Source organism: Anas acuta, chromosome 2, assembly GCF_963932015.1.
Source record: "Anas acuta chromosome 2, bAnaAcu1.1, whole genome shotgun sequence".
NCBI lineage: Eukaryota > Metazoa > Chordata > Aves > Anseriformes > Anatidae > Anas > Anas acuta.
Window position 1 is genome coordinate 58,110,460 of NC_088980.1, and position 23,505 is coordinate 58,133,964.

The following is a 23,505-nucleotide window of genomic DNA, read 5'->3' on the forward strand; positions in this document are numbered from 1 at the left end:
AGGGACCCACAAAGATCGTTGGGTCCAGCTCCTGGCTCGGCACAGAAACACCCCAAAATCAGATCCTATGTCTGAAAGCACTGTCCAAACGCGTCTTGAACTCCAGCAGGCTCGGTGCTCTCACCACTGCCCTGGGGAGCCTGTCCCAGTGCCCGACCACCCTCTGGGTGCAGCACCTTTCCCTAACCCCCAGCCTGACCCTCCCCTGTCCCAGCTCCATGCCGTGCCCTCGGGTCCTGTCGCTGTCCCCAGAGAGCAGAGCTCAGCGCCTGCCCCTCCGCTTCCCTTGTGAGGGAGCTGCAGGCCGCCATGAGGCCTCCCCTCAGCCTGCTCTGCTCAGGGCTGAGCAAACCAAGGGACCTCTGCTGCTCCTCATATGTCTTGCCCTCTAGGCCCTTCTCCATCTTTGTAGTTCTCCTTTGGACACTCTCTAATAGTTTGATGTCCTTTTTATACTGTGGTGCCCAAAACTGCACACAGTACTTGAGGTGAGGCCGCACCAGCGCAGAGCAGAGTGGGACAATCCCTTCCCTCAACCAGCGAGCAACACTGTGCTGATTCACCCCAGGACATGTTTGGTCCTTCTGGCTGCCAGGACACACTGCTGGCTCATATTCAACTTGCTGTCAACTGAAACCCCCAAATCCCTTTCCATGGGGCTGCTCTTCAGCCTCTCTTCCCCGAGCCTGTACATAACAGTCAGGGTTGTTCTGTTCCAGGTGCAGAATCCAATTTAAGAGCGATGAATACAGTAAATACTGTTCAAAACATATTTGAAAGTGACATTTTCCTTTCACAAGACTACTGAAAACTAACTTTCATCTTTAAGACAAATTTACACATTCTGTAGCAGCAGCTTTAAAGCTTTTGTCTGCTTAATTGTGCAGATAAACTTCTGGCTACCTGAAAGACAAGCTGAACAAATGAAGCTGCACTTTGGTACAGGATTTCTGCCCTTGGCAGCTGTGCTAAGGAAGAATGATGCTTGGCAGGTGGATGCAACCAGAGAGCCTATTAGTCCTTCCACAGTGGGAAAGGTTGGACCTCACCTCAACCAATATTAGACACCACAAAAACTAAAAGGGGAAAATATTTGAAGGGCCCAGTCATGGATAAAGCTTTAATCTGAAAATGCATCTTATTAGGTGACAGGGAAGTCAATCATGAACCCCAAATTTATAGGAAACTAAGCATCGTGGGCTCCAGAGACTGTGGTACAGCATGTTTTAAAGGACAGTTAAAGCCTCCACTGTTATGAAGAGTCTTGCAAGCATCCTAAAGGCTAGAAACTAGTGATTAAAGGAAGCAAACCCCATTCTTATAGCCTAAAATATTGTGACTTGGAATCCTGTTATTTGGGGGTAAGGAGGTCATGCAGAGGTAAATTTATTGATTCATGATTTCTGAATTTTGGTGGATTTACCGTCACTAGCATTTTAAAATGAAGAATAATGTTTCCCCTAAAAAACACATTGTATTTTGGGTTAGGAGTAATGCAAGCCATTTCTAAGAATGTAAATTTTGCATAAAAGCAGACCAGATGATTACAGCAACTCTGCCTGCCTCATACGCTATGAATTTTAAGCAAAACTAGCAGTGTGTCAGGAACATGCGCCAGAGGTATGTGTCTATACAATAGAAGTGCATATCCTTGTGTTGGCTCACTGTAGGACATAATCAACATGTCCTTTAATGACCTGCATCTACAGAGCAATAACCTAGCATTAGATCAGATCATCTTTACAAAACCCTGGCAGCAGATCAAATCCACACCTTCTATCAGCTTCATTAACAAATGCCTTTCTTTAGTTTGGTGTGCATATTTAACCTCTACTCACGATGACAGAACTTTTGAGTGGACTAATGTGATGACACAAAGCGATCTATAGTCAGGAAGGTCAGTCAGCTAACACCACTCTGTTTATCCATATTGCATCTGCAAACTTTGCAGACTGCCACTTTAGCACCGTGTTATTTGGTGTTGTGTCAAATTTGCTCTGCACATCTGCAGGCTCAGAGGTGGATGCTGTGGCATTCCAGTGCAACGCCTCTTCGTTTCAGGAATCTGATGAGCTCATGTGTCATTAATACAAAAGGAATGGTGCTTACAAAGGCCAGGAGACAAAAGTTCACAAAGTCTCAGTGCATTAAAGACAGAAGGTAAAATGATTCCTAAACTAGTCCTGAAGGAGAATTCCAACAGAAGGAGTAAGATTATTGTTGGCTCATTTTCTTTTCTTATATCCATCTCCGATGTGAAGAATTCTCAGCACAACAGATATAATTCTGGGTTATCTCTATGTTGCTCTTCTCATGTTGCACTGAGGACTCATCCCACCTCTTCTGATGTCTAACCATGCCAGCATTCCACCTGAGAACTTACCCTGGACCCCCACGCTTGTTAAGCTTCTACAATAAAATGACCTACCCGGTAGATCAGAGGAGAGCAGCAGATATTGTCTACCTGGACTTCAGTAAGGCTTTGGACACTACCTCCTGTAAGATCCTCACATGTTGATGTATGGGTTGGATGGCAGAGAGTGAGATGGACGGAAAACTGGCTGAACAGCTGGGCCCAGAGGGTGGTGATCAGTGTCACAATGTTTAGGTGGAGGCCACTGACTAGCAGAGTACCATACTGTCCATACTGCTCCTGTCCTATTTAACATCTTTGTTAATGATCTGGATGAAGGGGCAGAGTATATCCTTAGCAAGTTTGCAGACAGCTCAAAACTGGGAGGAGTGGTGGATACACCAGAGGGTCATGCTGCCATCCAGAGTACCGTCCTTGACAGGATGGAGAAATGGGCTGACAGGAGCCTCATGAAGTTCAGCAAGGAGCAGTGCTAAATCCTGCATTGTTCCTCCCCGTGTTGCTGCGGAGGAACAACCTCCAGCACTAGTACATGCTGGGGCCACCCAGCTAGAAAGCAGCTCGGCAGAAAAAGACGTGGGGGTCCTGCTGGACACTAAATTGAACTTGAGCACACAACAGTGTGCCCTTGCCACAAGGAAGGCTAACTATCCTTGGGCTGTAATTGGCAAAATATTGACAGCAGGCTGAGGGAGGAAATCCTTCCCTCCTGTTCAGCACTGGTGAGGCCAGTCATGGGGTGCTGTGTCCAGTTCTGAGCTCCCCAGTACGAGAGAGACGTGGACATACTGGAGAGAGTCCAACAAAGGGCCACAAAGATTAATGAACTCAAACTCCTCTCCTGTGAAGAAAGGCTGCTAGAGGTGGGACTGTTCAGACTCGAGAAGAGAAAGCTCAGGGGGATTTCATCAATGTATATTAAACACTGAAGGAGGGTGTGGAAAGACAGAGCCAGGCTCTTTCCAGTGGTGCCCAGTCACCAGACTAGAGGAAATGAGAACAAATCAGAACACGGAAGGTTCCCTCTGAACAGCACTTTTTACTGTGAGGGAACTAAGCAGTGGTACAGGTTGCCCAGGGAGGCTGTGGGGTCTCCTTCTTTGGGGATCTTCAAAAGCCATCTGGACATGGTCCTGGGCAACCTGGTCTACATGGCCCTGCCTGAGCAGTGGGGTTGGACCAGATGACCTTGAGAGGTCCCTTCCAACCTTAACCATTCCGTGATTCTGTGTGATGAGCTTCATTTTAATTTAATTTTCCAAATTAAAACAAAAAGGAACCATTTAGGAGTGCTCACATGGAGCAACTGTGCGAATTTCCAGCCTGGAAAATGATGGATGTTAAATAGTTATAGACTACAGGGATTTATCCCTGCAGTCCCTGCAAATGTTATTGGGACTTAATAGAGCATACATTCTGCTCAGAGCCAAGGCATCTCATTCAGGCATTGAAAGATGAGAGGGCATATTCTATAAGTACCTCTTTGATAATATTCTGTGTGCTGATTCTTATTATAAAACTTATGAAACTTAGTTATATTTTAAAGGAAATTTGTAACACTCATTTAAGAAAGTGCTAGCCATTCTTAAGTAGTCCTGATTGGAAAGCATATGGAAAGTGAACCGGTACAGCAGGTCTGCTTGCAGATTGCCATAAAATACAAAGAAGGTGTTCAAAGATGCGTAAAATATACACACATTGACCAGTAACAGAAATTAAGCAAGGAAAAAAAAAAGGATGAAAATTGATTTTCAGAGAGAAAAACAGCCTGATACAAATAAAATTACAATAGTGGTATCAAATGCTGAATATGTAATGTTTCTCTTCAGATGAAGATCTACAGGAATAAGCCTTCTCTTGCCAGTCGTCCTTTACATAGCCTTGCTTTTGCAAGGCACCTGAGTTTCATATGATAAATGTGTTTCAAGTGGTCAACCTCTCAATTTATTATTAAACTGTGCAGAAATTTTCTGCCTGAAAAGCCACTGCATTACTGACTCCAATCAGTGCTTGCCCTACTTTTCTGGATCTATCTGCAAATGGAACACAACATCTCTGTTTCTCAGTACTAAAAAGTAACCACATGAAAAAGAGCTATTGCTTACACATGATGGAAACGTGAACTATCCATGTCATCTTAAATCTCTGGAGCTCATGTACCCTGAATTAACAATTAAATCTCAAACCATTCCTGAGGCTTAATTTACCAGTAACTGAAAAACAAGGAGATAATGCAAACATCATTGCTTCTTTTGTTAACTTAATCAAATCTTTCAAAAGTCTTTTTCTTGTCTCTAACCAAGCTATGTTGCATTTTCCATTTTCTCCCAAATTGTCTTTTCATCTTGTTTATATCCTTGCTATACCAACTACAAAAAAATTGTCAGGAATGGTTAAAATAGTAATTGTGTCACTGAGAAAAACAAACAAACAAAAACCAAACCAACCAACCAAAAAAAAAAAACCAACCATCAAGCAAACAAACAAACAAACAAAAAGAAAACACATGCTTTTATCAGGGAAGCTCCAGATTATTCTACTTTATCCAGAAAAAATGAGGGACAAAGACAATATAGATAAAGGAAATTCACAGCACCCCCACAGGTTTCTTTACAATACACTCCATCAAACAGCTACTTCCAGGAGGACTCCTGAATTTAAGCACACTGTGGTTCCAAGCAATTGCTCACACAGAGAAACAGTTACAGCTGCATTTGCATGACATTATGTCAAAGATAATAAGCCCTCACAGAACTGGACACGTATGAAGCACCACACTGAGGTATCTGGCTCCTTGCCCATCACTTGAGCTGCATCAGAGGTTATTACTGCATGTACGGAATTGAGCAAATCCGTCTCTGATGACTCCTCCACACAGTGGAGACTGTGTGACTCCACTCAGTCACAGGTATGACAGCCTTGTCTGAGCACCAGAAAATCCAGGCATAGCAAACACAGGATTCATTTCCACTTCTGTCTTTCCAACTAAGAAGGAGATCAATAAAGTAGACAGTCTCTCTATGGCATGAAATTGGTGCTACGTGTCATTCACAGGGAGGATGTTCCATGAAGATGGTGTTCTGGAGGAGGAGAGGAGGAGTGTGATAGAGTGGTGCAAAGCCAACAACCTCATGGACCATAATGTACTATCATCATCCTCTGGGAGAACCGCTGGCAAAATATGATAGTACAAACATGACCAACCATCTGAAAACAGGATACTTGCAGGGTTCACTTTCTCTTGCTGGTACAGTGGGTAAAACACACTGGCCTGTGAGATGGTTGGCAAACTCTCCTTCAATTCTGAGCAGTGACTACAGAACAGGTGCAGACTGAGGTATGAACAGCTGGCTAGAAGATTACAAATCTCAACACTTTGTGATTCCCAGATCCTAGATTTTTTTTTCCCCCATTGGCAGATCTTAAAGCAGCTTGCAGAGGAGATCAGTGTCAATATTTCATCTGACAAATGAAAAAACTTAAGCACAGAGGTAAAATGACTTATCTACTGTTCTCCAGGAAACAAGTGGTAGAAACAGAAACGAAATCATGCTCCTTGGGGTCCCACCTCGATTTCGGTTGTTTAGTGTATTTGACATTTTTTTACTTTCTTACATTCTGTAAAGCAACATGTCACTGTGTGGATCAGCTCTAGTTCATGATGGGCTCCTTATGGATCAACTCAGTCTGATGCAAACAGGTTGTTTTTGAAGCCAGCAAAAGAGCAGTTTTATCAAGAAATTTGGATTTCTCAGTCAAACCCTTTGGAAAAGTGGGGAGGCACTTTGCAAACCTACAAATTGATGAAATTATATACATTGTATGATTTATGACTGCTTTCCATGGCTTTGTCATGTGTTGAAACAAACTATTCAAGTCAGAGAGGAAAATCCATAGATTTAGTCATCTGCCAGACAAGAGGGCCATAAAAGCACAAGCCAAATGACTGCACATTTTCCTTCAATGGCTAACTAAGAACACTGAAGCCACAATAATTGACTTAGTCTCACTCAAAGGAAGCATATTCTTTCCAGTCTGTCTGGGGTGTTTAAACATAAGAGAGACTGCTCGTCATAAACTCACCGGTAAGCACCCAGGAATGTTTACACCGTGTGATGAAGCATGATGCAGATAGCCTCGAGCTAAGTGCAAACAGGTCATCTGCAGTGCAGAGCCACGTGGATCTACCACTTCGGGTTCAGAAGCTGTACCTTGCATTTGCACTGTGCTGCATTTCAGCTAACAATCCCTGCCTCTTGGGATGAGTTTCCTCAACTGTGTAAGCTCAGGAATCTGTGTGCTAAAATTCAGACGTGCTATAAAGTGTTTGACAGTCTTTTTTAGATCTCATTCTGCAAAACACTGAACACCTCCAACTTTATAATACCACTGAAAACTGACAGCTCCAATCCTGTCCCCGGAACATGGAGAATGCAGCAGACCTCAACCGTTTCATTGCTGTTCCCTGAAGTCTGAGAAAAGTTTTGATTTTTCTGTTATAAATTCAAGCTTCTAGTTCATCTTTTCTGGAATACAAGTCATGAGACAATGTGAAAAGCTTCCTTACATTGGACACAAGATACTGAATTTGCAATTCTGTATTCTCATTATTAAATACATAACTTTTCGTAGAGGTTGGACAGGTAAAGATTGTTCTCATCCTCCACAATGTTGAGACTTTATTGAGATTTTGAAAAATATTCCAGTCTCAAGTTGGGGCAAACCAACAAACTTGAAATTACCCTTCTCCATATATATACATACAGATCAGATCAATGTAAATATTTTATCTTCTCTGTTTCTGCACTTTAATGTAATGCTTAGCTAACATTGAAATGAAAAATATTTTTCAATGGAGAAATAAAACCTTTAACTTCCAAAATATCCCAGGGAAAGAACTACAGAAAGAAAAATGCCTTTTCTATTAAAAAAATAAATGCATGGCTTTGAGTGATTTACCAAAAACAATTCTGCTCCGCAAGCAGATTTTTTTTGATGCATGAATTGTGTTTACTAATAAAAAAAGGCTAGCTTGGGAATTTCTGCACCTGTCCTAATTGACATTTCTTTATCTTACCAAAGCCTGAATAAAATATAGTAGAAATAAGGAGTGGCAAGGCGACTGAGTGGTACTTCACAGCAACAGCTCAGCACTGCCATTCCAGTGTGGCTGGAACAAGAGATATGAGGACATTCACGACTCACCAGGAGTTTTTCACCACTACAAATAAACACACCATCACTGCCCACCCTGATGCTTCCCTGCAGGCCCCCGTGCTCAAAGACGGTATGGATTTTACCCTTTTCTCTTCTACCACATGCAAGGTGGAGACACCATACAGATTTTCATGTGAACCCTCCCATCACTGGGAAAATTCAATCCAGAGCATTGCAAAAGATTAAATGGCCTTAAGCAAGGGGAAAAAATGACTTCTGTAAAAACACAAGAAAATACAACACCCGCCTTCCCCTCAAACCAAACTCTAATTATGGAAACAGTGCTACACAATATGGGATCCAGAGAAGAGAAGAGAGACTGTAAGTGACACAACTCTTTCTAAAGCCCTTGTGATACAGCCATCCAGATTCTCAAAAGAACTTGGATAAAAATCCACCAGTAAGTGACAGAAAGCCAAGAATAAGAAAAATACAAAGCAGAAACATTTTTTTTTTTAATATATATAAAAAAAAAAAGGGTGCTGTAGAAGCTCAGTTTGGGAGAATGTTTTTTTCTCCTTCGCTCTGGTTTGCCTTTAATCTTCCAATTCCTCCTGACCCTTAATAAATAATTAACCAGCTGCTGAGGCAGGCTCTATGTGATACAGTCATACATCAAACTTAATAGGAAAATCAAGGTTTACTTAAGTACAGAAAGCAATGAAAGAGTACAGCAGCAAGAAGGTATTTCAGTAACATACCCTTTTCACATAGTGAAATGGTCTTATAAAATGATTTCAGCTGCGTATTTATTTTAATATAATTCTTGTCCAGAAGATTTACAATTGTGCTTGAAAATTTCTCATGCAAACATAATTTATTTAAAGTAAGATATTGCTAGTAATTAAAATTTATAGTGTAATGTAAAATTAAATGCTTTGGCTTTCTATGGTGCCTTTCATCTGAGAATTTCAAAGCGGTTCAGAGCATTAGTATACATCAAATGGATTTCAAGTTGATTACATACTGGAAATCTCTTCAGATGGAAACTGAGGCAAAGACGTAATGATCTAAATTTCAAAAAGAACTGAATGTTACTGGATGCCCACTCTGAGAAGAGCTGTATCTGATCTGATTTTTAAGAGAATGATTTTTCAGTGCTTAGCATAAATAGGCCCCTTCAAGATGGCAGTCAAAATGGGCTTCTAAATTCATTGCTCCCCCAAGTGCAGACCCATGCAACTGACCCATTTCAGTCAGGTACAAAACTGAACTCAGTGTTTCTGATTCCCTCAACAAAACAGGTATTGGGCCAATACTCAGGTTACCTGCCACAACAGCTGAAACAAGTTCCTCAGAGCTATTTTCAGTCAGTGGAGAGGAGTACTGGTTATTTGCAGAGCTCCTGCTTCAAAGTTGTGACTACTTTTCTCCACTGTTTCTATAAAGAGCCACAGAAAGTGCCTAAATCCATCACAGGAGCTGGTCAGCATCTGAATACAACCCATGAGGTCATGAGGCAATTTGTCACGTTCTTTAAAAAGACTTCAACTGAAACAAGCTATTCTTCGTGTGGCACGATTAATGGTGCTTTGTTTCCTATAATCTGTCTGATGGCCTTACGTGCAATAGCTGCAGTTCCTCCTACGCATCTCTGCTAGCACTTCCCACACTTTGGAGTATCTCCAGTTTCTCCCTTCTGCCTCCCCTGAGCATTCACAGCTCTCCCTCACATCCTCTAGCTACTGAACAAGATGATAGAGCTGGTTCACAGCCCATGCTTGTGGTAGACCTGTCAGCTCACTTGGGCCAGCCAAGGGGCCAAACAGAATAGGCAACTGTTGAGCTTATCAGACTGCCCTTGCTAAGGCATTGTTCAGCATATCTCTACCCAATCACAAATTTCACGACGCTTTAAGGAACTCTGCATCTTTAGGACATTTACTTTCCTGTTGAATAGGTCCCAAAGTGACTAGGAAACTGATGGTTGTACAGCACAACTGCAAAAGGCAGAGCTACTAAGGAAATCGGGTTATGAAAACCAAGCTCTCTGAGTAGAAAAGGACAGCTGAGGTTGCAACATTCTTGGTTCTTCTTGGGTTTATTATACAAAAAAAATAGGAAAAAAAACCACCCTGCATTTTCTGGAACACTTGGGATGGACAGTGATGGCTATGTGGTCTATATGAAACAAATAAAAGGGAAGGTCGGAGTTTGGCATGGCATATACCCACACAGCAGTGTGTGGGTAAAGAGAGCTTCCTCTACCCTTGTGCCAAGCTTGCCAGAGCACGTTAAAGCAATCAAGGCAGTGTTGAGCCTAAACTAATCAGCCCTGATGGGTAGCTGCATACATTTGCTCAGCTCAATGTTCCAGTAAGCACATCAGTTAGCTTGGAAAGCAAATTCATGTCTCCATGAAGAGTGGGTGCAACAGGCTTTTGTCTACCTGCAGAATACTGTGTAGAAATACATGACATTTTTCTTTCTGAGTCTGTTCAGCAGCAAGAACTAGAATATGGAGGGTATTGGAAGGCATAAAAAAAAAAAAGAAAAAAGAAAAAAAGACTATGGCAGTTGAATGATAAAACTCCTGCCCTAAAAGCAGTTGTAAATGAGCATTGAATTAATATAGTTCATTAGGACACCACAGCGAGGAATCAGTCTACAGCTTCTGGGAACCTGGACCACTGTGTCTGACTGTCCATCCTTGTGGGGATGTAGGGTTCTGTGCAAAAACATATTAGTCAAAAACCTTCAACTTTCTAATAAGCTTCTGCTAAATAAATGTATTAGACTTCATTAAAAAACAAAACAAAACAAAACGCTACAGAACAAAAATCAAGACAGACCAGGACTACTCTGAGATGGATATAGAATGCTAGGCATGATTAGCAAGCTGCAAATACCTCTAGGGCAACCGTGACATTGAGGTGTTGGTCTCTGGCTGTATAAATAACACAGCAAGGTCTGCAAATGCATAATTGTTAAAAAAAAAATGCTGTCATTAATTTGCTATGAAAACACACAAAAAAAAAGATGTTTCAAGTTAGCATCCCTCAGATCTCCAAATGAATGTCTGTGAATGATTTTATCTGTCTAGGCCATCTGGTCTTCTATGCAGAGACTGGGCTTCCTTTCACATTTCTGGCTGTGGTTCTAAATTCACAAACATGCAATGAACTAAAAATTCAAAAGTAGAAGATGCCAGGTAGATAAAAGAACAGGCAAGTGATCTGGGGACAGAAAGTCTGGTGTAGGTGACCATGCTGTGACTACAATGCTGTGTGTTGAAGAAGGGTGCATTACATTATCTAACTGGATTACTCCTGGGGACAGGACTGCTGTGAAGGAAAACTCTAGCCCACTCAGAAGACATGAAAAGAGAGACTGGATTTCCGCCTGACAGCAGTTTGTGAATACAGTGTTTTGTGAACTGAAAAGACAACAGTACTTTTGTTATCATTGTCAGATTAAGAACTCACAGCAGGGAGGGAAACTTCTCAGGCAAACACTGAGAATTGTTGTATTCTAAGAAATAAAACTTATGATAGACAAATTTTAAGCATCCGAAAATGGTAGCCACAAGAACAATGAAAGAGTACAGGCTACAGTCCTCAGGTTTAGCAAAATTATCATGAAAACCAATTTCCACTTAGCTGGACTTGAGTAGGGAAATACTACGGAAGATGGTAGACAAAATGAACACCTGAGGAAAAACACAGTGTATCACAGCGTGGTTAGATAAATCATTCTGATACAACATAGAGTGAATGAGATGCAGTGAACAAACAGCAGCCATTTTTTAGACCTTTGAAAATGCACCATGAAGACAACAGGGAGAGTAACCACTGACCCACATAAGCATTTGAGATTATGCCAACTCTGAAACTAGATATTTTGTTTCCACAATTTAGAAACACATTTCTTCAATCTATTATTTTGCAGGATATTTTTTTTTCACTCAGGAATGATTTATCCATCCATCCATCCATCCATCCATCCATCCATCCATCCATCCATCCATCCATTTATATTTGGTGAATTGGGGAACTACAATATTCAGTCAAATTTTTAGTCTCCAAATCAGAGATGGAAACACTGTCCCAATCTCTGTTAAAAGGACTGGATGTCCATTTTGCATTAACTCCAAGAGAAAGATCTCCTATCTTCCCTTTCTATTTGCTGAAGCCGAATTTAACAAGCACCAATGTTCACAAAAAAATGAAATCTGAAGTTTCTGAGAGAGTACAAGTTTATCCCCCAAAAATCTTGCCCTCCCTAGAAGAGAGTTCCTATATATGTTTTCCAGAGATCTAATGATTTAAATATCATCACCTGTCATCTCCCTGCACCTTAGGAGCACTCTGCAGAGGTCTATCTAAGATGAATTTGATGGATATCATAATCCTGAATATCACAAAAGGAAGAAGGTGTCAGAGTATCTGAAAAAGTATCTTTGTATACTCGCTAATATTGGGCATCTTGGACACCAGGGCTTCATTGCTGCAGAGAACTGAAAGCCAGTCTGAAATCTTTCAAAGGGCTGATGGCAGGGAGGAAAATGATAAACTAATGTTGCAAGCTATTGGGAGCCATTTGCTCATATGTGAGAACGCAGCATTATGGCAATTAACTAGCTATAGTAGCTGTTCAGTAGCTGTACTCAATATTACACCTCTAACTTCATTGGAGGTTGTGATAAAAAAGTTTCACATTCCCCACTATTCTGTCTCCCAGCACATTGTGCAAAGCCTGAGGGAGATAATTCAGTGACTCTCCTTTCTTCAGTTACCCAAAACACCTGACCAAGTGCAAAGAAAATAATATTCTTTCTGGGTTAAACCATACTGTTTTCACTGGAATAACATATGGTAGCTGCAACCGTATTTTGCCCACTCATTTGGAGAAAGGGAAACTACCATTAGTGGGGGGTGTAAACTGTATTTCAGAAGATGTTTTCAAATATTCAGGCAAAGAACTAGACATGTTACCCAGATCAGACAGAATGGCTCATTACCAGCATGGTTTAAAAGCAACTCTTTTGAGCATGAACTTCAGGTACATCCTGCAGCATGCAGATAAAAATGTGTAACATCAGACTTCATAGGTCTAGAAAGAGTCAACTGTGCCATTTCAGATACAAGAGGATTTAAAATCATTTTTATGAAGTTTGAAAAAGTGTGATATCTTGTATTTTGTATGTTCTGCGTGCACATATGTTAACTGCAGGAAAAAGTCTTATTCAATGGAAGCTTGCAGGAAAGGTGTTAAATCTCAGTTTCTCCATAAATGAGAAATATTTTCCAGTCATTACGTCTCTTTTTTACTTGGCACACATACAACTACTCTATGCTTTGATGTGCTCATTTTGGACTCTGAATGTTGTTTGTACAAAGAGCAAGGCATGAAATAAGCCATTAACAGGGGAAGAACTGTAACTTTTAGGCCAGGGGAAAAAGAGCAGTGTATTTCTCAGTTCTGCCAGTTCTTCACATCTTTGCATTTTGTTAAACATGTTCTATCTCAAACTCACCACTGTTCACTTAAAAAATGAAAATGTAAAATAATTTTGAGGAGATTTTTTTCTGCTAGCCCTGTTTCTTACTATATCATTGTGTCTTGATAGGTCTTGCAGAACTAATCTACAGAAACACATGTCAAGGGTAAATTCAACAAAAATGATAAGCCCCAAAGCCCCAAAAGGCATACAGTTCAAGAAATCTGCAAATATAATACAACTATGGTTGTGTGGTTTTTATGACTGACATCAAACTTCAAGCTTTAAAAAGACTATGAATATTAATTATCTGTGACCTTGAGACTCTCAAAACCAATTCCTCCATGCATGTTAACTAATGCCATATAACAGTTTTCGGAACAGGAAAATATTCATAATTTCATGTAGGTTAAAGGGAGAAGGTTCTGCTGGAACCAAATCAACAAGTAATATGAGAAATAGAAGTTCTAGCACTGACAATGAGGAGAACAAAGTTAGAGAAAGGATGAGAACTTTAGAAAAACAAAACAAAACAAAACATTCCTCATAAACAAATGATGACAAGCAAGTTAGTACAGTGTCCTCAGAGAAGCCTACAAAGCTTTTATGGAAGAATCCTATTCTTTCAGTTTTGAAAAGCTCTGTTCAAATCCTATCTTAGCTGCCTGCCCAGACTTCTGAATACAGTCCTCTAGGATTACGCATGTATAGCTAAGATCAGTCAACACAGACAGCATAAAAAACTTGAAATGTCTACACATCTACAAGCCAATAATGAAACCTATTGGGCTAATTACAAACTGCTGGTCTTGGCCAGTTGTTTCCGTAACAGGATCAAGCAGTATTACTGAGCACTTGCTGGATTGCTTACCTTTCCTTGGGTTCTACAGTCTTACTCTACTCTACTTTATGTACAAACCTTTCTGGTCATAGCTTTTATTACACTTTACAGGCCAAGAAACTTCACTCTCTTTCCTTAAAAATAACAAACCAAAAATACTCAAAGCCCAAATAACATTCAGTGTACACGTAGCCTGTATAGACATGAAATTGGGACGTGATCTTAACTAACTTCTACTGATTTCTGAGTTAAGTGCTAACTGCTATAGAAAATCATACTAGGTGTCTTTTCACTTTTTAATATGCCCAGATTATCTTCAAAATCTGCCTCTTCCATGATGAAATCTCTCAATGAGCAGAACAAAATGGGGGTACAGAACAAACTATATGCTCTTTGTAGTGTAATTGATCACTTCTGTTAAGAGAAGTGCAGCTGAACTCTTTTCACAAGGAGACTATTTACAGCAGATAAGAGGCAGGACCTATCTCAGATACTGCTGGGATAACACGGTAACACCACTTCTGGGGAAACAGGCCTGAGTCTAGCTTGCTCTCAGTGTGAGCAGAATGATGCTTGGTTTGCACCTGCATTCCTATGCTCTGGAATTAGAACGCATCCCCACAAATACAGACTCTGAAATAAAAAGTTTATCCATGTTGCCTGTTAAACTGAACGAAGGACAGACTGTATTTCTTCTAGAAAACTGGGAAGTCACTTTATACTGTTTAATCAGTAGGATTGCAGTGGGAGACAGACAAGCTGTAAGAACTATGGCACTCTTCCTGCTAATGACAGCAGAGAAACAGTCTAATGCAAGAATCACTGTTAGCAAAATGCTCCACTGCTGGAAATGATAATATTAAAAGAATTCAGACACCACTGCTAGTTCACAACAAATCTTGTCTTCCACTGAAGCTTTAGTAGAAGTGATGCTACAACCGTTTGGTTATTCTTGATCTCCTGCCCACTGTAAGCTGAAGTAAAGTGGGAACAGTCTACAAGAACAGTGGGACGTGCGTTATTTGCAATTTAAAAGGGGCCTGAACTGCCTTCCATTAAAAAAAAAAAAAAAGTATCTCCGAGAGGAGCCAGTGAGATTGGTTAGACAAAGGAAAACATCATAGGAACAAACCCATGTGTCAGTACTTCTTTGACACAATGAAAGACCACAAGGGATCGAGCAACGCCCAGGGCTGGCAGCCCATGCTTCACTGAACCACATCTGAAAATATCAAAGGGAAAACAACCCCCAGAGACAGAGAGATCTGGAGGCTGATAGAAAAATGAAGAGATCACAATATGCATTCAGAATTTTTGATATAGAACCAATTTGTCTGTTTGCACACGTACACGGCAAAGGGAGGAACCTGTTTGCTCTGCTGGCCTTGCCATACACGAGCAGGGACAGTGTGGGGAAAAAAAGGTGTATCGCTTTCACTGGGCCTTGTTTAAGGCCTGTAGTAGGTACAGAGCAGCAGGGTAGCTCCTGGAGGGCACTCGATAGCTTCCAAGCACAAAGCTGCGTGATGTACTGAAAGACTACACACCCCTTAGAAAGGGGCCCAGGAGAGGAGGACTGGATTAAGCAGAGATGTTCCTCCCCCATCCTTTTCACCTTCACATAGAAGCATGAAAACATCAAGTTGAAAGTAATATGATTAGGACATCTAACAGAACCTCATCACAATTCATTTTTTCAGACCTTGCTGTTGTATTTACACTTACTCCTTTCTTCCCTCTCCCAATCTACTTCCCAGTTCCCGACAGCAGCAATGGTACTGGTACGTAGCCTAGTCATACTGACAGCTTTTGTGTTTTGTGTTTCCATTTCTGCATGGCTCTAAAAGGATTATTGAATTCTGCATACAATATCCTTACCATTCTAGGTGATTTTCAACAAAGGCAGACATGGGGCTGATCTGTACAGTGTAAGTGTCATTGGCTGAATACTCAAACAGCCCATAATAGGGATTGAAGAGCTCCTGAGACAGAAGGAAGAAGAATTCTCGTGAGGGGCCACTGTAGTCCAGCCTGAAAAGGAGAAAGTAAAGAAGATAAAATGAGTCTCGTTCTCATTTGAGTGATTTTCTTGTTTTTCTTGTGTACATTGGCTGCTACCACCTACCCCTGTGCAATCAAGCATATCATAGTATATAATCATGGTATATATCCTCTCCCAAAACTTGATTATGAGCCCTAAACAACTCATGATGCTGAAACTTCACCAGCATACTGGTTGATCAGAGAAGAATCACAACTCAGACACATCCCTTAAGTAGTTTCCTCCACTTTTTTGTCTGTTGTTTCAAGGGTTTAGTAAATTGGAGGTACAGAGCTCAGCCTTGCCTTAGCTGGCAGGCTAGCAGATGGCAAAGACTCTTCTATCACTTTTTAATGAGTGGGTTTGAACTGCCTATGAACACCTGGATTCACAGATCAGACAGCCCAGACAGAAGCAGAAATTGTTCTTACTCCTCTACACTTGAGATGTAACCAAAGATATAATCTACCCCCAAGGATGCTTTCTTATAGTGTAAAACTGACTATAAGGGCAATACCGAGGAAGACCTAGTCTCAGATGAACTCATTTAAGATGGAGTGGGGATCCCTAAGTTTCATTCAAGCTCTCCTAATTTCCTAAGAGTTTCAAATACATGTGGTGTACCAAGTTGTGCTTTGCTGTTGCATGATTTTGCGCTGTAGAAAACCAGCATTTCCCCCACTTTTTTTTTTTTCCAATTCAAATTTTAAATCAATCTGTTTCCAATTATCTCAACTTGAAAAACAAACAAACAAAAAGCTTCACAAATGCATTAATCCCAGCTGTGATGGATTTATTAAAAACAGGTTGTCCTTTAATAATGGTAGGTAGGTAGGCTTTTCAATCTAAAATAAATCCACATGCAGCAATACGAACAAAAGATTTGTAGCCACATATCACGTGTGCCAAAACAGTTTGTGAGGTGGGCACTATTCCTTCAACTTAACAAAGGTCAGCTAAGTGGAAAATTGCAGCTGGGCCAGTATGCTTTCTAATACATTTGAAGTTACGGAAGCATAATCACAAGAGTTTGAATGACTGATTTGTGCAACTAGAAAGATGATAAAGGACCAGCAGACCCATCTTCTATGCTTTATATCTGGAGATTCAGTACGGTTCTCTTTCAGCAGCTTTGGCCCTAGGATCATGTAGGTGAGCCTAAAGCAACAACAGCAAAAGGAGATGGTAATAAGCCCATGTTATATATTTGGTTCAATAGACATTAAAAAACTGGTCTAAGAGTGCCGATGGCTGGAGAAAAGAAGTGCAAACAACACCTGCCTATAATCAAAAACCTCCAAGGAGGGACCAAATATTGCATTTCAGGGCAACACATTAACTCATCATAAAGCCTTCATAGTTGATTTTCAATGTCATTTTAACTTTGAAACACATGGGAAGCTCTGCCCATACAGCATGATGTGGCCATACAGCATCAACTATTCAGTGGGGAGTTGCTATCTTGGAGTCCCTCCAGGAGAACCTATACTAGCATTAAACTGCAGAAACCCTGGGGGAGTGTATCTTCAGATGTAAATGAATCAGTGAAGAATGAATGAATTTGCAAATCAAATTGCTTTATGATTTCTCCTGAGGATATTGTGCCACACACAGTAAAACTTATTAGAGATGTGGGGAAAACATTGTAACTTTGGACAGTGTTAGCATACTAGAATACTATTCCAAAAATGCAAACTGAGGTATGCCGCATGTTTGTGATTTACTTGCAAGCCAGCGGCAAAAACAGCTGCAAAAGACTACCTCTATTAGATAATATTGAAATCCATGGAGAATAAAAAGTAAGAATTAAGAAAACCCCTGATACTGAGGTCTCTGAGTAACTCAAAGAGAGATTGGTGACTTTTATTTTCCACTGGCCCTAACATGTCTCCATACAAGCTCTTCAGAATTCTTCATTTGACGTGCCACCTCAGAGCTTATGGTGTCAGCAGCTGCTGGACATGCTGAGAGATGCCCCAGAGCCTTACTGTTTTAGTAACTTTGAAACTGAAGTCCTATTCCTATTTTTGTCTTTTTTGTTTGTTTGTTTGTTTGTTTTTCAAATGAAACCTTATATACAAAACTATTAGCAAATACGATTTCAAGCCTCTGTTATATGAAACACTGGAAACACACACAACGTTTTTTTCCATTATAAAAGGATATGGATTAAGCCTTGATTACAATGTAGCTCTTGGGGTGAGATGAGATAGCTTTGAAAGGTTTTGTTTAGACTTAGAAGCAAAAAGTCAGTGGCTTCCTTATCATACATACAGTGTTCTGGAATTTGTAGGGCTGGCATAAAGTCTCCTGAGAACACGACTTCTCAAGAGATTTCTATTGCTTTCAGCTTCCAGCTGGGTGAATTAAACAGTTATGACTAATCTTTTAACAGCATTCATGCTTCTCACTTCAGCCAGAAACAAGAGGTCCACATATGGGAAACAAATGATCATTAGATGGCATGCAAAGCAAAATTTTTTTGAACCAAAACCAGATTCATTTTGAAGAGGAAGAGTAACAAAATGGGTAAAGGCCTGGTCTCTAATTATAGTCATGAGAGTGCTTCAGTGTGTAACCATGGGCTTTTAGTTCAGTTTTGCCTTCCATCTAGTCAAAATATTCGTGGTGACAAAGTGACATCAGATTTCACCACTTAAATTGTCACTTTGAGGCATCTAGACGGAAGATGCTGCAGGAAAGTGAAGCATTTTTGCTATTTTGATTTTTTAACAAATGTTTGAGCTAATTAAGATAGACCATTTGCTCAGAGGTAAAACGAGAACTAAAGTAAAAACAATATGTAACGAGGCTCAGCCTTAGCCAACTCTGTAAGTATTTTGCAACATAACAGCTACTTCAAAACTGAGAGCATTTAGTGGTTCCCTACCCTTCCTCGCCAACAAACGTGACGTAGAGTTTGTTCCGCTGGAGCTCCTTGCGTGAATATGCCATTACCTGGTTGAAGGTGCCTTCCAGCAAGTGGTCACGCCGTATAATTAACCTGCAAAGGGAGGCAGAAATAGAGATCTCATGATTCAGTCTGGTGTGAGTCTGTAAGCCTGAAGGTAAACAAGAGCTGGTAAAGAGAGACTCAGTCTTGAGGAAGTCAAATAAAGTTGTGTCCGCTGGTGAACAGCTACTTGACCAGTATGGGTTTTCAGTGGGCTTCATTAAGTTTTCCTGTATGCCTTAAAGGTGAATTTCTTCACAAAGCTGTGGTTAGGTTTTAAGTGCTGCTCTACTGCTAACACCCTCTGCTCTCTCTGACACCTCTACACTCAAATTTGGGCCGTCAGTTTCCTGTGTATATGAGGTCACAGCATTCTGGGATTGGCCTCAAACACTTCCCGGATTTAATCCAGTGAATGTGCATGGAATTACTGCTTCTGCAGCAGGGTAAACAAAAGGAGTATCAGCCTCTCCTTGTACAACCCACCTCTCACTCCCCTGCCAGCCTCTAAAACAGCTTAATGAATAGTGCATTTAAACACCATCTGTGTTAAGAAATCTTTCTTGTTCATATGTCATGGACACTTTAAGACAGACATACTGAAATGTTCTTCACAAATGTCCTGAACCCACTTAGAAGGACACTGAAAGGCATAACCAATAGCAAGGACTCCCAACCTCTGCAAGAATATTTTGATGATGACATTTGCCTGGAATAAATTGCTTGGTTTCAGGGTTTTTTTCCCCATAACAGATGTGATTTGGTAAGAAGCCAAAGTGATGCATAAATTCAACCAGATGCCCAGGAAATACCTAAGAAACTTATAGTCCTTTAGCCAAGTAGGATGACTCAATCAAGCACAAGAAGGTGCAGAGTTGCAAGCCGACTACTAAGCTGTCTGGGAAGCCAAGTCCACAACCAAGTAACAGAGATCCCCAAAATAGGTGAAGACAGGCAGAAATCTTGCTAGTTCAGATCCAGCAGGGCTAACAGAATAACGAACTACTGAAAGTTAAAACTGCATGAGATGGGATAACTTCTATAAGGTCATACTCTGGTCCCAAGTTATATTAATATGTAGATACAAAGGATTTGGAGTTACTATATTATTACAATGAGATAGATGATAATAATGTCTGGTTAATTACCGTGGACATTTGCCTGAATGGATGATTTTCCTACTAGTAAATTATAGGTAGTAATACCCACATTCCTGTTAAATAGGTAGGTAAGAGAGTATGAATCTGTAAGAAATAAAACTTCCACTAAAACTTCTTGAAGGTCTTTTGAAGGATACACTCTTATCTGATCCTGATGATTCACACATGAAATACAGTCTCTGGTGTGTTTCCCACTTCCTATCAGTGTCTTCATTCATGGATAATGATGAAAGACAATGCTACAACACATTAGACTATTTGACTGATTTGTCATAATACTCACTTAATTTTACCTGGACCTTGCCCATATCCTTTGGCTTCAAGTTTTCGATAGAAATTGCGTAGCTTGGCTTCAAAGTCCCTCCTGTATGGAGAGGGTGCTCTTGCACTTGCTCGCTGCAGTCCTGGTGGGAAAACAAACAGCATTCTGAGGTATAAGGGCTTCACATTCTTCCAAATCACGCAGCTGATGTTTCCAGACAAAACTCACTAACCCTTTAGGAACTTTTTACAGGTATATTTAGGGGTTTTGTGCACTCATTATTAATTTTGGTCTACCTGGTTTTAATGGAGTTTTAAGATCCTACAATTCAGTGATTCTGATGACTTTCAGCGTCTATATCTTCTTCACTAACAGAACTGTTAAACTGTCCTTGTGTGTGCCTTTGTGTTGCCCGAGCCTTTAACTGTCATTGGTCTGAATGGAAATTCAAGCATCAGAAAGGCATGAGAAAGATTGACATGCGTAACTCCCACTCATGGTTGTTGGTATTTAGGTTTTCTTTCCCTTTTGCACTTTTAAGAGATCTCTCTCCTCTGCATAGTATAGGAGATCTCCTTACTTAGCAGGATTAAACCTCTGGAGCTCAAAGCAGTGCTTCTATCTGGAGCCTAGCACCCGGGCCAAGCTGGGAATCGGGTTTCCCAGAGTTAATCTGACTGTATATTAAACACTTCCAGCCATCAACACAAAAACCCTTTGTGGCACCAAGAAGGATTTATGTCAGCAAGAAATGCTACATTTTCCTGTTATGATTCGCATATACAGCAGATTTGCAGCAATTTGGGACCTGTTTTGTTTTGAAATCTGCATTTTCAAAGCGGCTGATTAGTCCTTTTATATGAAGCAGTGCCATGCCATAAAGGGTCAAACAATGGATCCATGAAATCCCATTTCCCTTTCTCATTAGAGAAGACAATATAAACAAGCTCTTTTATGAGAAATCTGGCAGAAAATCCTCCATAGGAAGGCAAAAAAACCTCATCCACCCCACATTTAGTGGGAGCACAAAGTATCATGATTGCCAGGAGGGAAAGATGTTAGTAATAGTCTCTACTGGTAAAGTCTCTGCTGGGTATTTATTTACATGCTGTGTGAAGAGAATCCCTCAGGACGCTTCGTTTCTTTTGTTAGATTTTTTGTGCCCCATGACATAAGAAAATGTGTTTTTTTTCATGGGCTATGGAACCAGTGGCAGAAATAAGCAAGCAGACAGCATGTTGCCAGAAATTATTTGCCCTTCTTGTCTTTTTACAAGAGCACATAAAGACCAGTGCAGTTCTGTAATCCATGCTCTTGCCAAATACTTATATTTTGTCTTGCAGGAGACTTGTTTATGATCTGTCCTGATGTAGAGGAGAGGAACTGTGTTTACAATGCTGTTCAAACTCATTAATGACAACTGGACAGTCTGACAAAACAGTTCTTCTGTAGACAAAGGCCGAGCATTTAGCTTCTTCATGTTAAAAAAAAAAAAAAAAATCGATTTTTACATAGCCACCTCTCAGATTTGGACATCTCTTGTCCATTAATTTTGTTTGAAACCAGGTAATTTAAATGAATGCTTTAAAATCTCAGCCAAAAATTGATTTCTTCAGATCATATTTCTGTCTATTTCTCTCAAAATGACCACTGGACACAGCCATGCAGCAAGACTATAGTGGGGGTTGCATATCTTGGCAAAAGGGAGACATTAGCTCCTTGAATTTCTATAGCATAAACAATAACTACAGAGACATACCACAGCTGGAAATAACCTTCTCAGACAGCATGTCGTTCTGGAAAAAATGTTTCCTTTCAAACCTAAGTTAATGGTCTCAATACGGGAGGTCGGACTAGATGATCAAGATGATCCCCTCAGGTCTTAAAATAGATGGGTCTTGGGAAGAGGTGAAGTATTTGGAGCACAAAGTGAAGGTGAGTTAACTTTATAGGAGTACTGGGGATATTGCAATAAACCTTTGATTTGGAAGTTGCTCTTTGCTCCTGTCACATAACATAAATGTGCTTCCATGTGAGAGCTATACTTGGACTACACTATTCTTTTCCTATCCTAATCCTTTCCAACCATATGAAAAGCAGTAAAATACGTTCCTCCATATGGGCAATTTTTGATCTCTCTCTTCTAGATACTGTTAACATTTCAACAGACACAGCAACGACAACTGATCCAGAAAAGAAGCAGCTTGGGTCGGATTTGGAACGGGCACTGGAATTTGTAGGTTATGCTGGCTTGCAATCTGTTCCTTCCTAATTATCAAGAGAAATACCACAACTGCAAGATTTTGTATTATTCTCCACATCCCCTTACCTGGAGAATTTTGGGGTGATGAGCAGGGTGAGCAGCGAGGAGAGAAACTGTAACCCGGATGGAAAGCGGCCTGCAGTGGTATGTAGGACATAATATCTTCTTCAAAAAGGCTGCATGTAAAAAGTGATATAAAGAAGTTTGGTTCACATTCATCACATGAAGGAAGGTAAACATGCAGTATATTGCAAGTCTACTGCAGTTGTAAGTCTAGGTACATCTCTGAATTGCTGGATTTGTAAAACCACAGGTTTCCCAAACAAAGCATGGTCACCAGCAACAAAGGAGAACACAGTAAATTTTATTAGACATTTCATGCTAAGATGGTGCTTCAATTTAGTGACAGAACATCATGATCTGAGACTATGTGGTAAACGTGGGCAACTTCTACAATTTAGAACTGAGAAACAAAGACACGCACATCTGTCTTACAGGTTGTTTTTCTTTGGTCATATATTTGGTCATGTATACCTCAGCTCTGTGACTGTTCAGGTGAAGCTGATGGGAATAACTTCCCGCATTAAGTAGTGCTGTGCAGCATACCCAAACCTGCTGGGTAATGCAACATTTTCCATGTAAGCCCAGGAAAATACAAAGTAGTTCTTAACTGTGCTAAACAAAAGCAGTTAGGGCTTAAAAACTAAACTCCCAAGTCCCAATAAAAGCAAAGCCTTATCGACATTATCCAAACAACATTCACTGTATCTCAAGGTTTCGTAAGTGGGACATAGCCCTGCACATCTGGGCTGCACCACTGTGGTAAAACTAGCAACTTCATGAGCAGTTATATTATTTACTTGTCTTGTAAAAGAAAATATTTTATTTTTCCTTTTGAATAAAGGAAATAAGATTTTTTTTCCATTATAAGGAAACATTTTAACATTTTATCTG

At 40.4% G+C, this 23,505-nt stretch overlaps 1 protein-coding gene across 16 annotated transcripts in view; it reads right to left on the reverse strand.

The window, feature by feature from the left end:
- Positions 1–23,505, reverse strand: part of HECW1 (HECT, C2 and WW domain containing E3 ubiquitin protein ligase 1) — a 255,444-nt gene that overhangs the window by 21,454 nt on the left and 210,485 nt on the right. For 11 of the 16 annotated variants that reach the window (XM_068674879.1, XM_068674877.1, XM_068674874.1 and 8 more), the window contains 4 exons: positions 22,618–22,727; positions 20,310–20,430; positions 18,804–18,917; positions 15,751–15,903 (listed from right to left, as the gene is read on the reverse strand). In XM_068674879.1, the coding sequence (XP_068530980.1) occupies positions 15,751–15,903; positions 18,804–18,917; positions 20,310–20,430; positions 22,618–22,727 (498 nt within the window). Of the gene's footprint in view, positions 1–4,870; positions 5,455–8,071; positions 8,602–15,750; positions 15,904–18,803; positions 18,918–20,309; positions 20,431–22,617; positions 22,728–23,505 lie in introns of those variants that run through there. The other 5 variants (XR_011094037.1, XM_068674883.1, XR_011094038.1 and 2 more) reach the window with 5 other exon arrangements.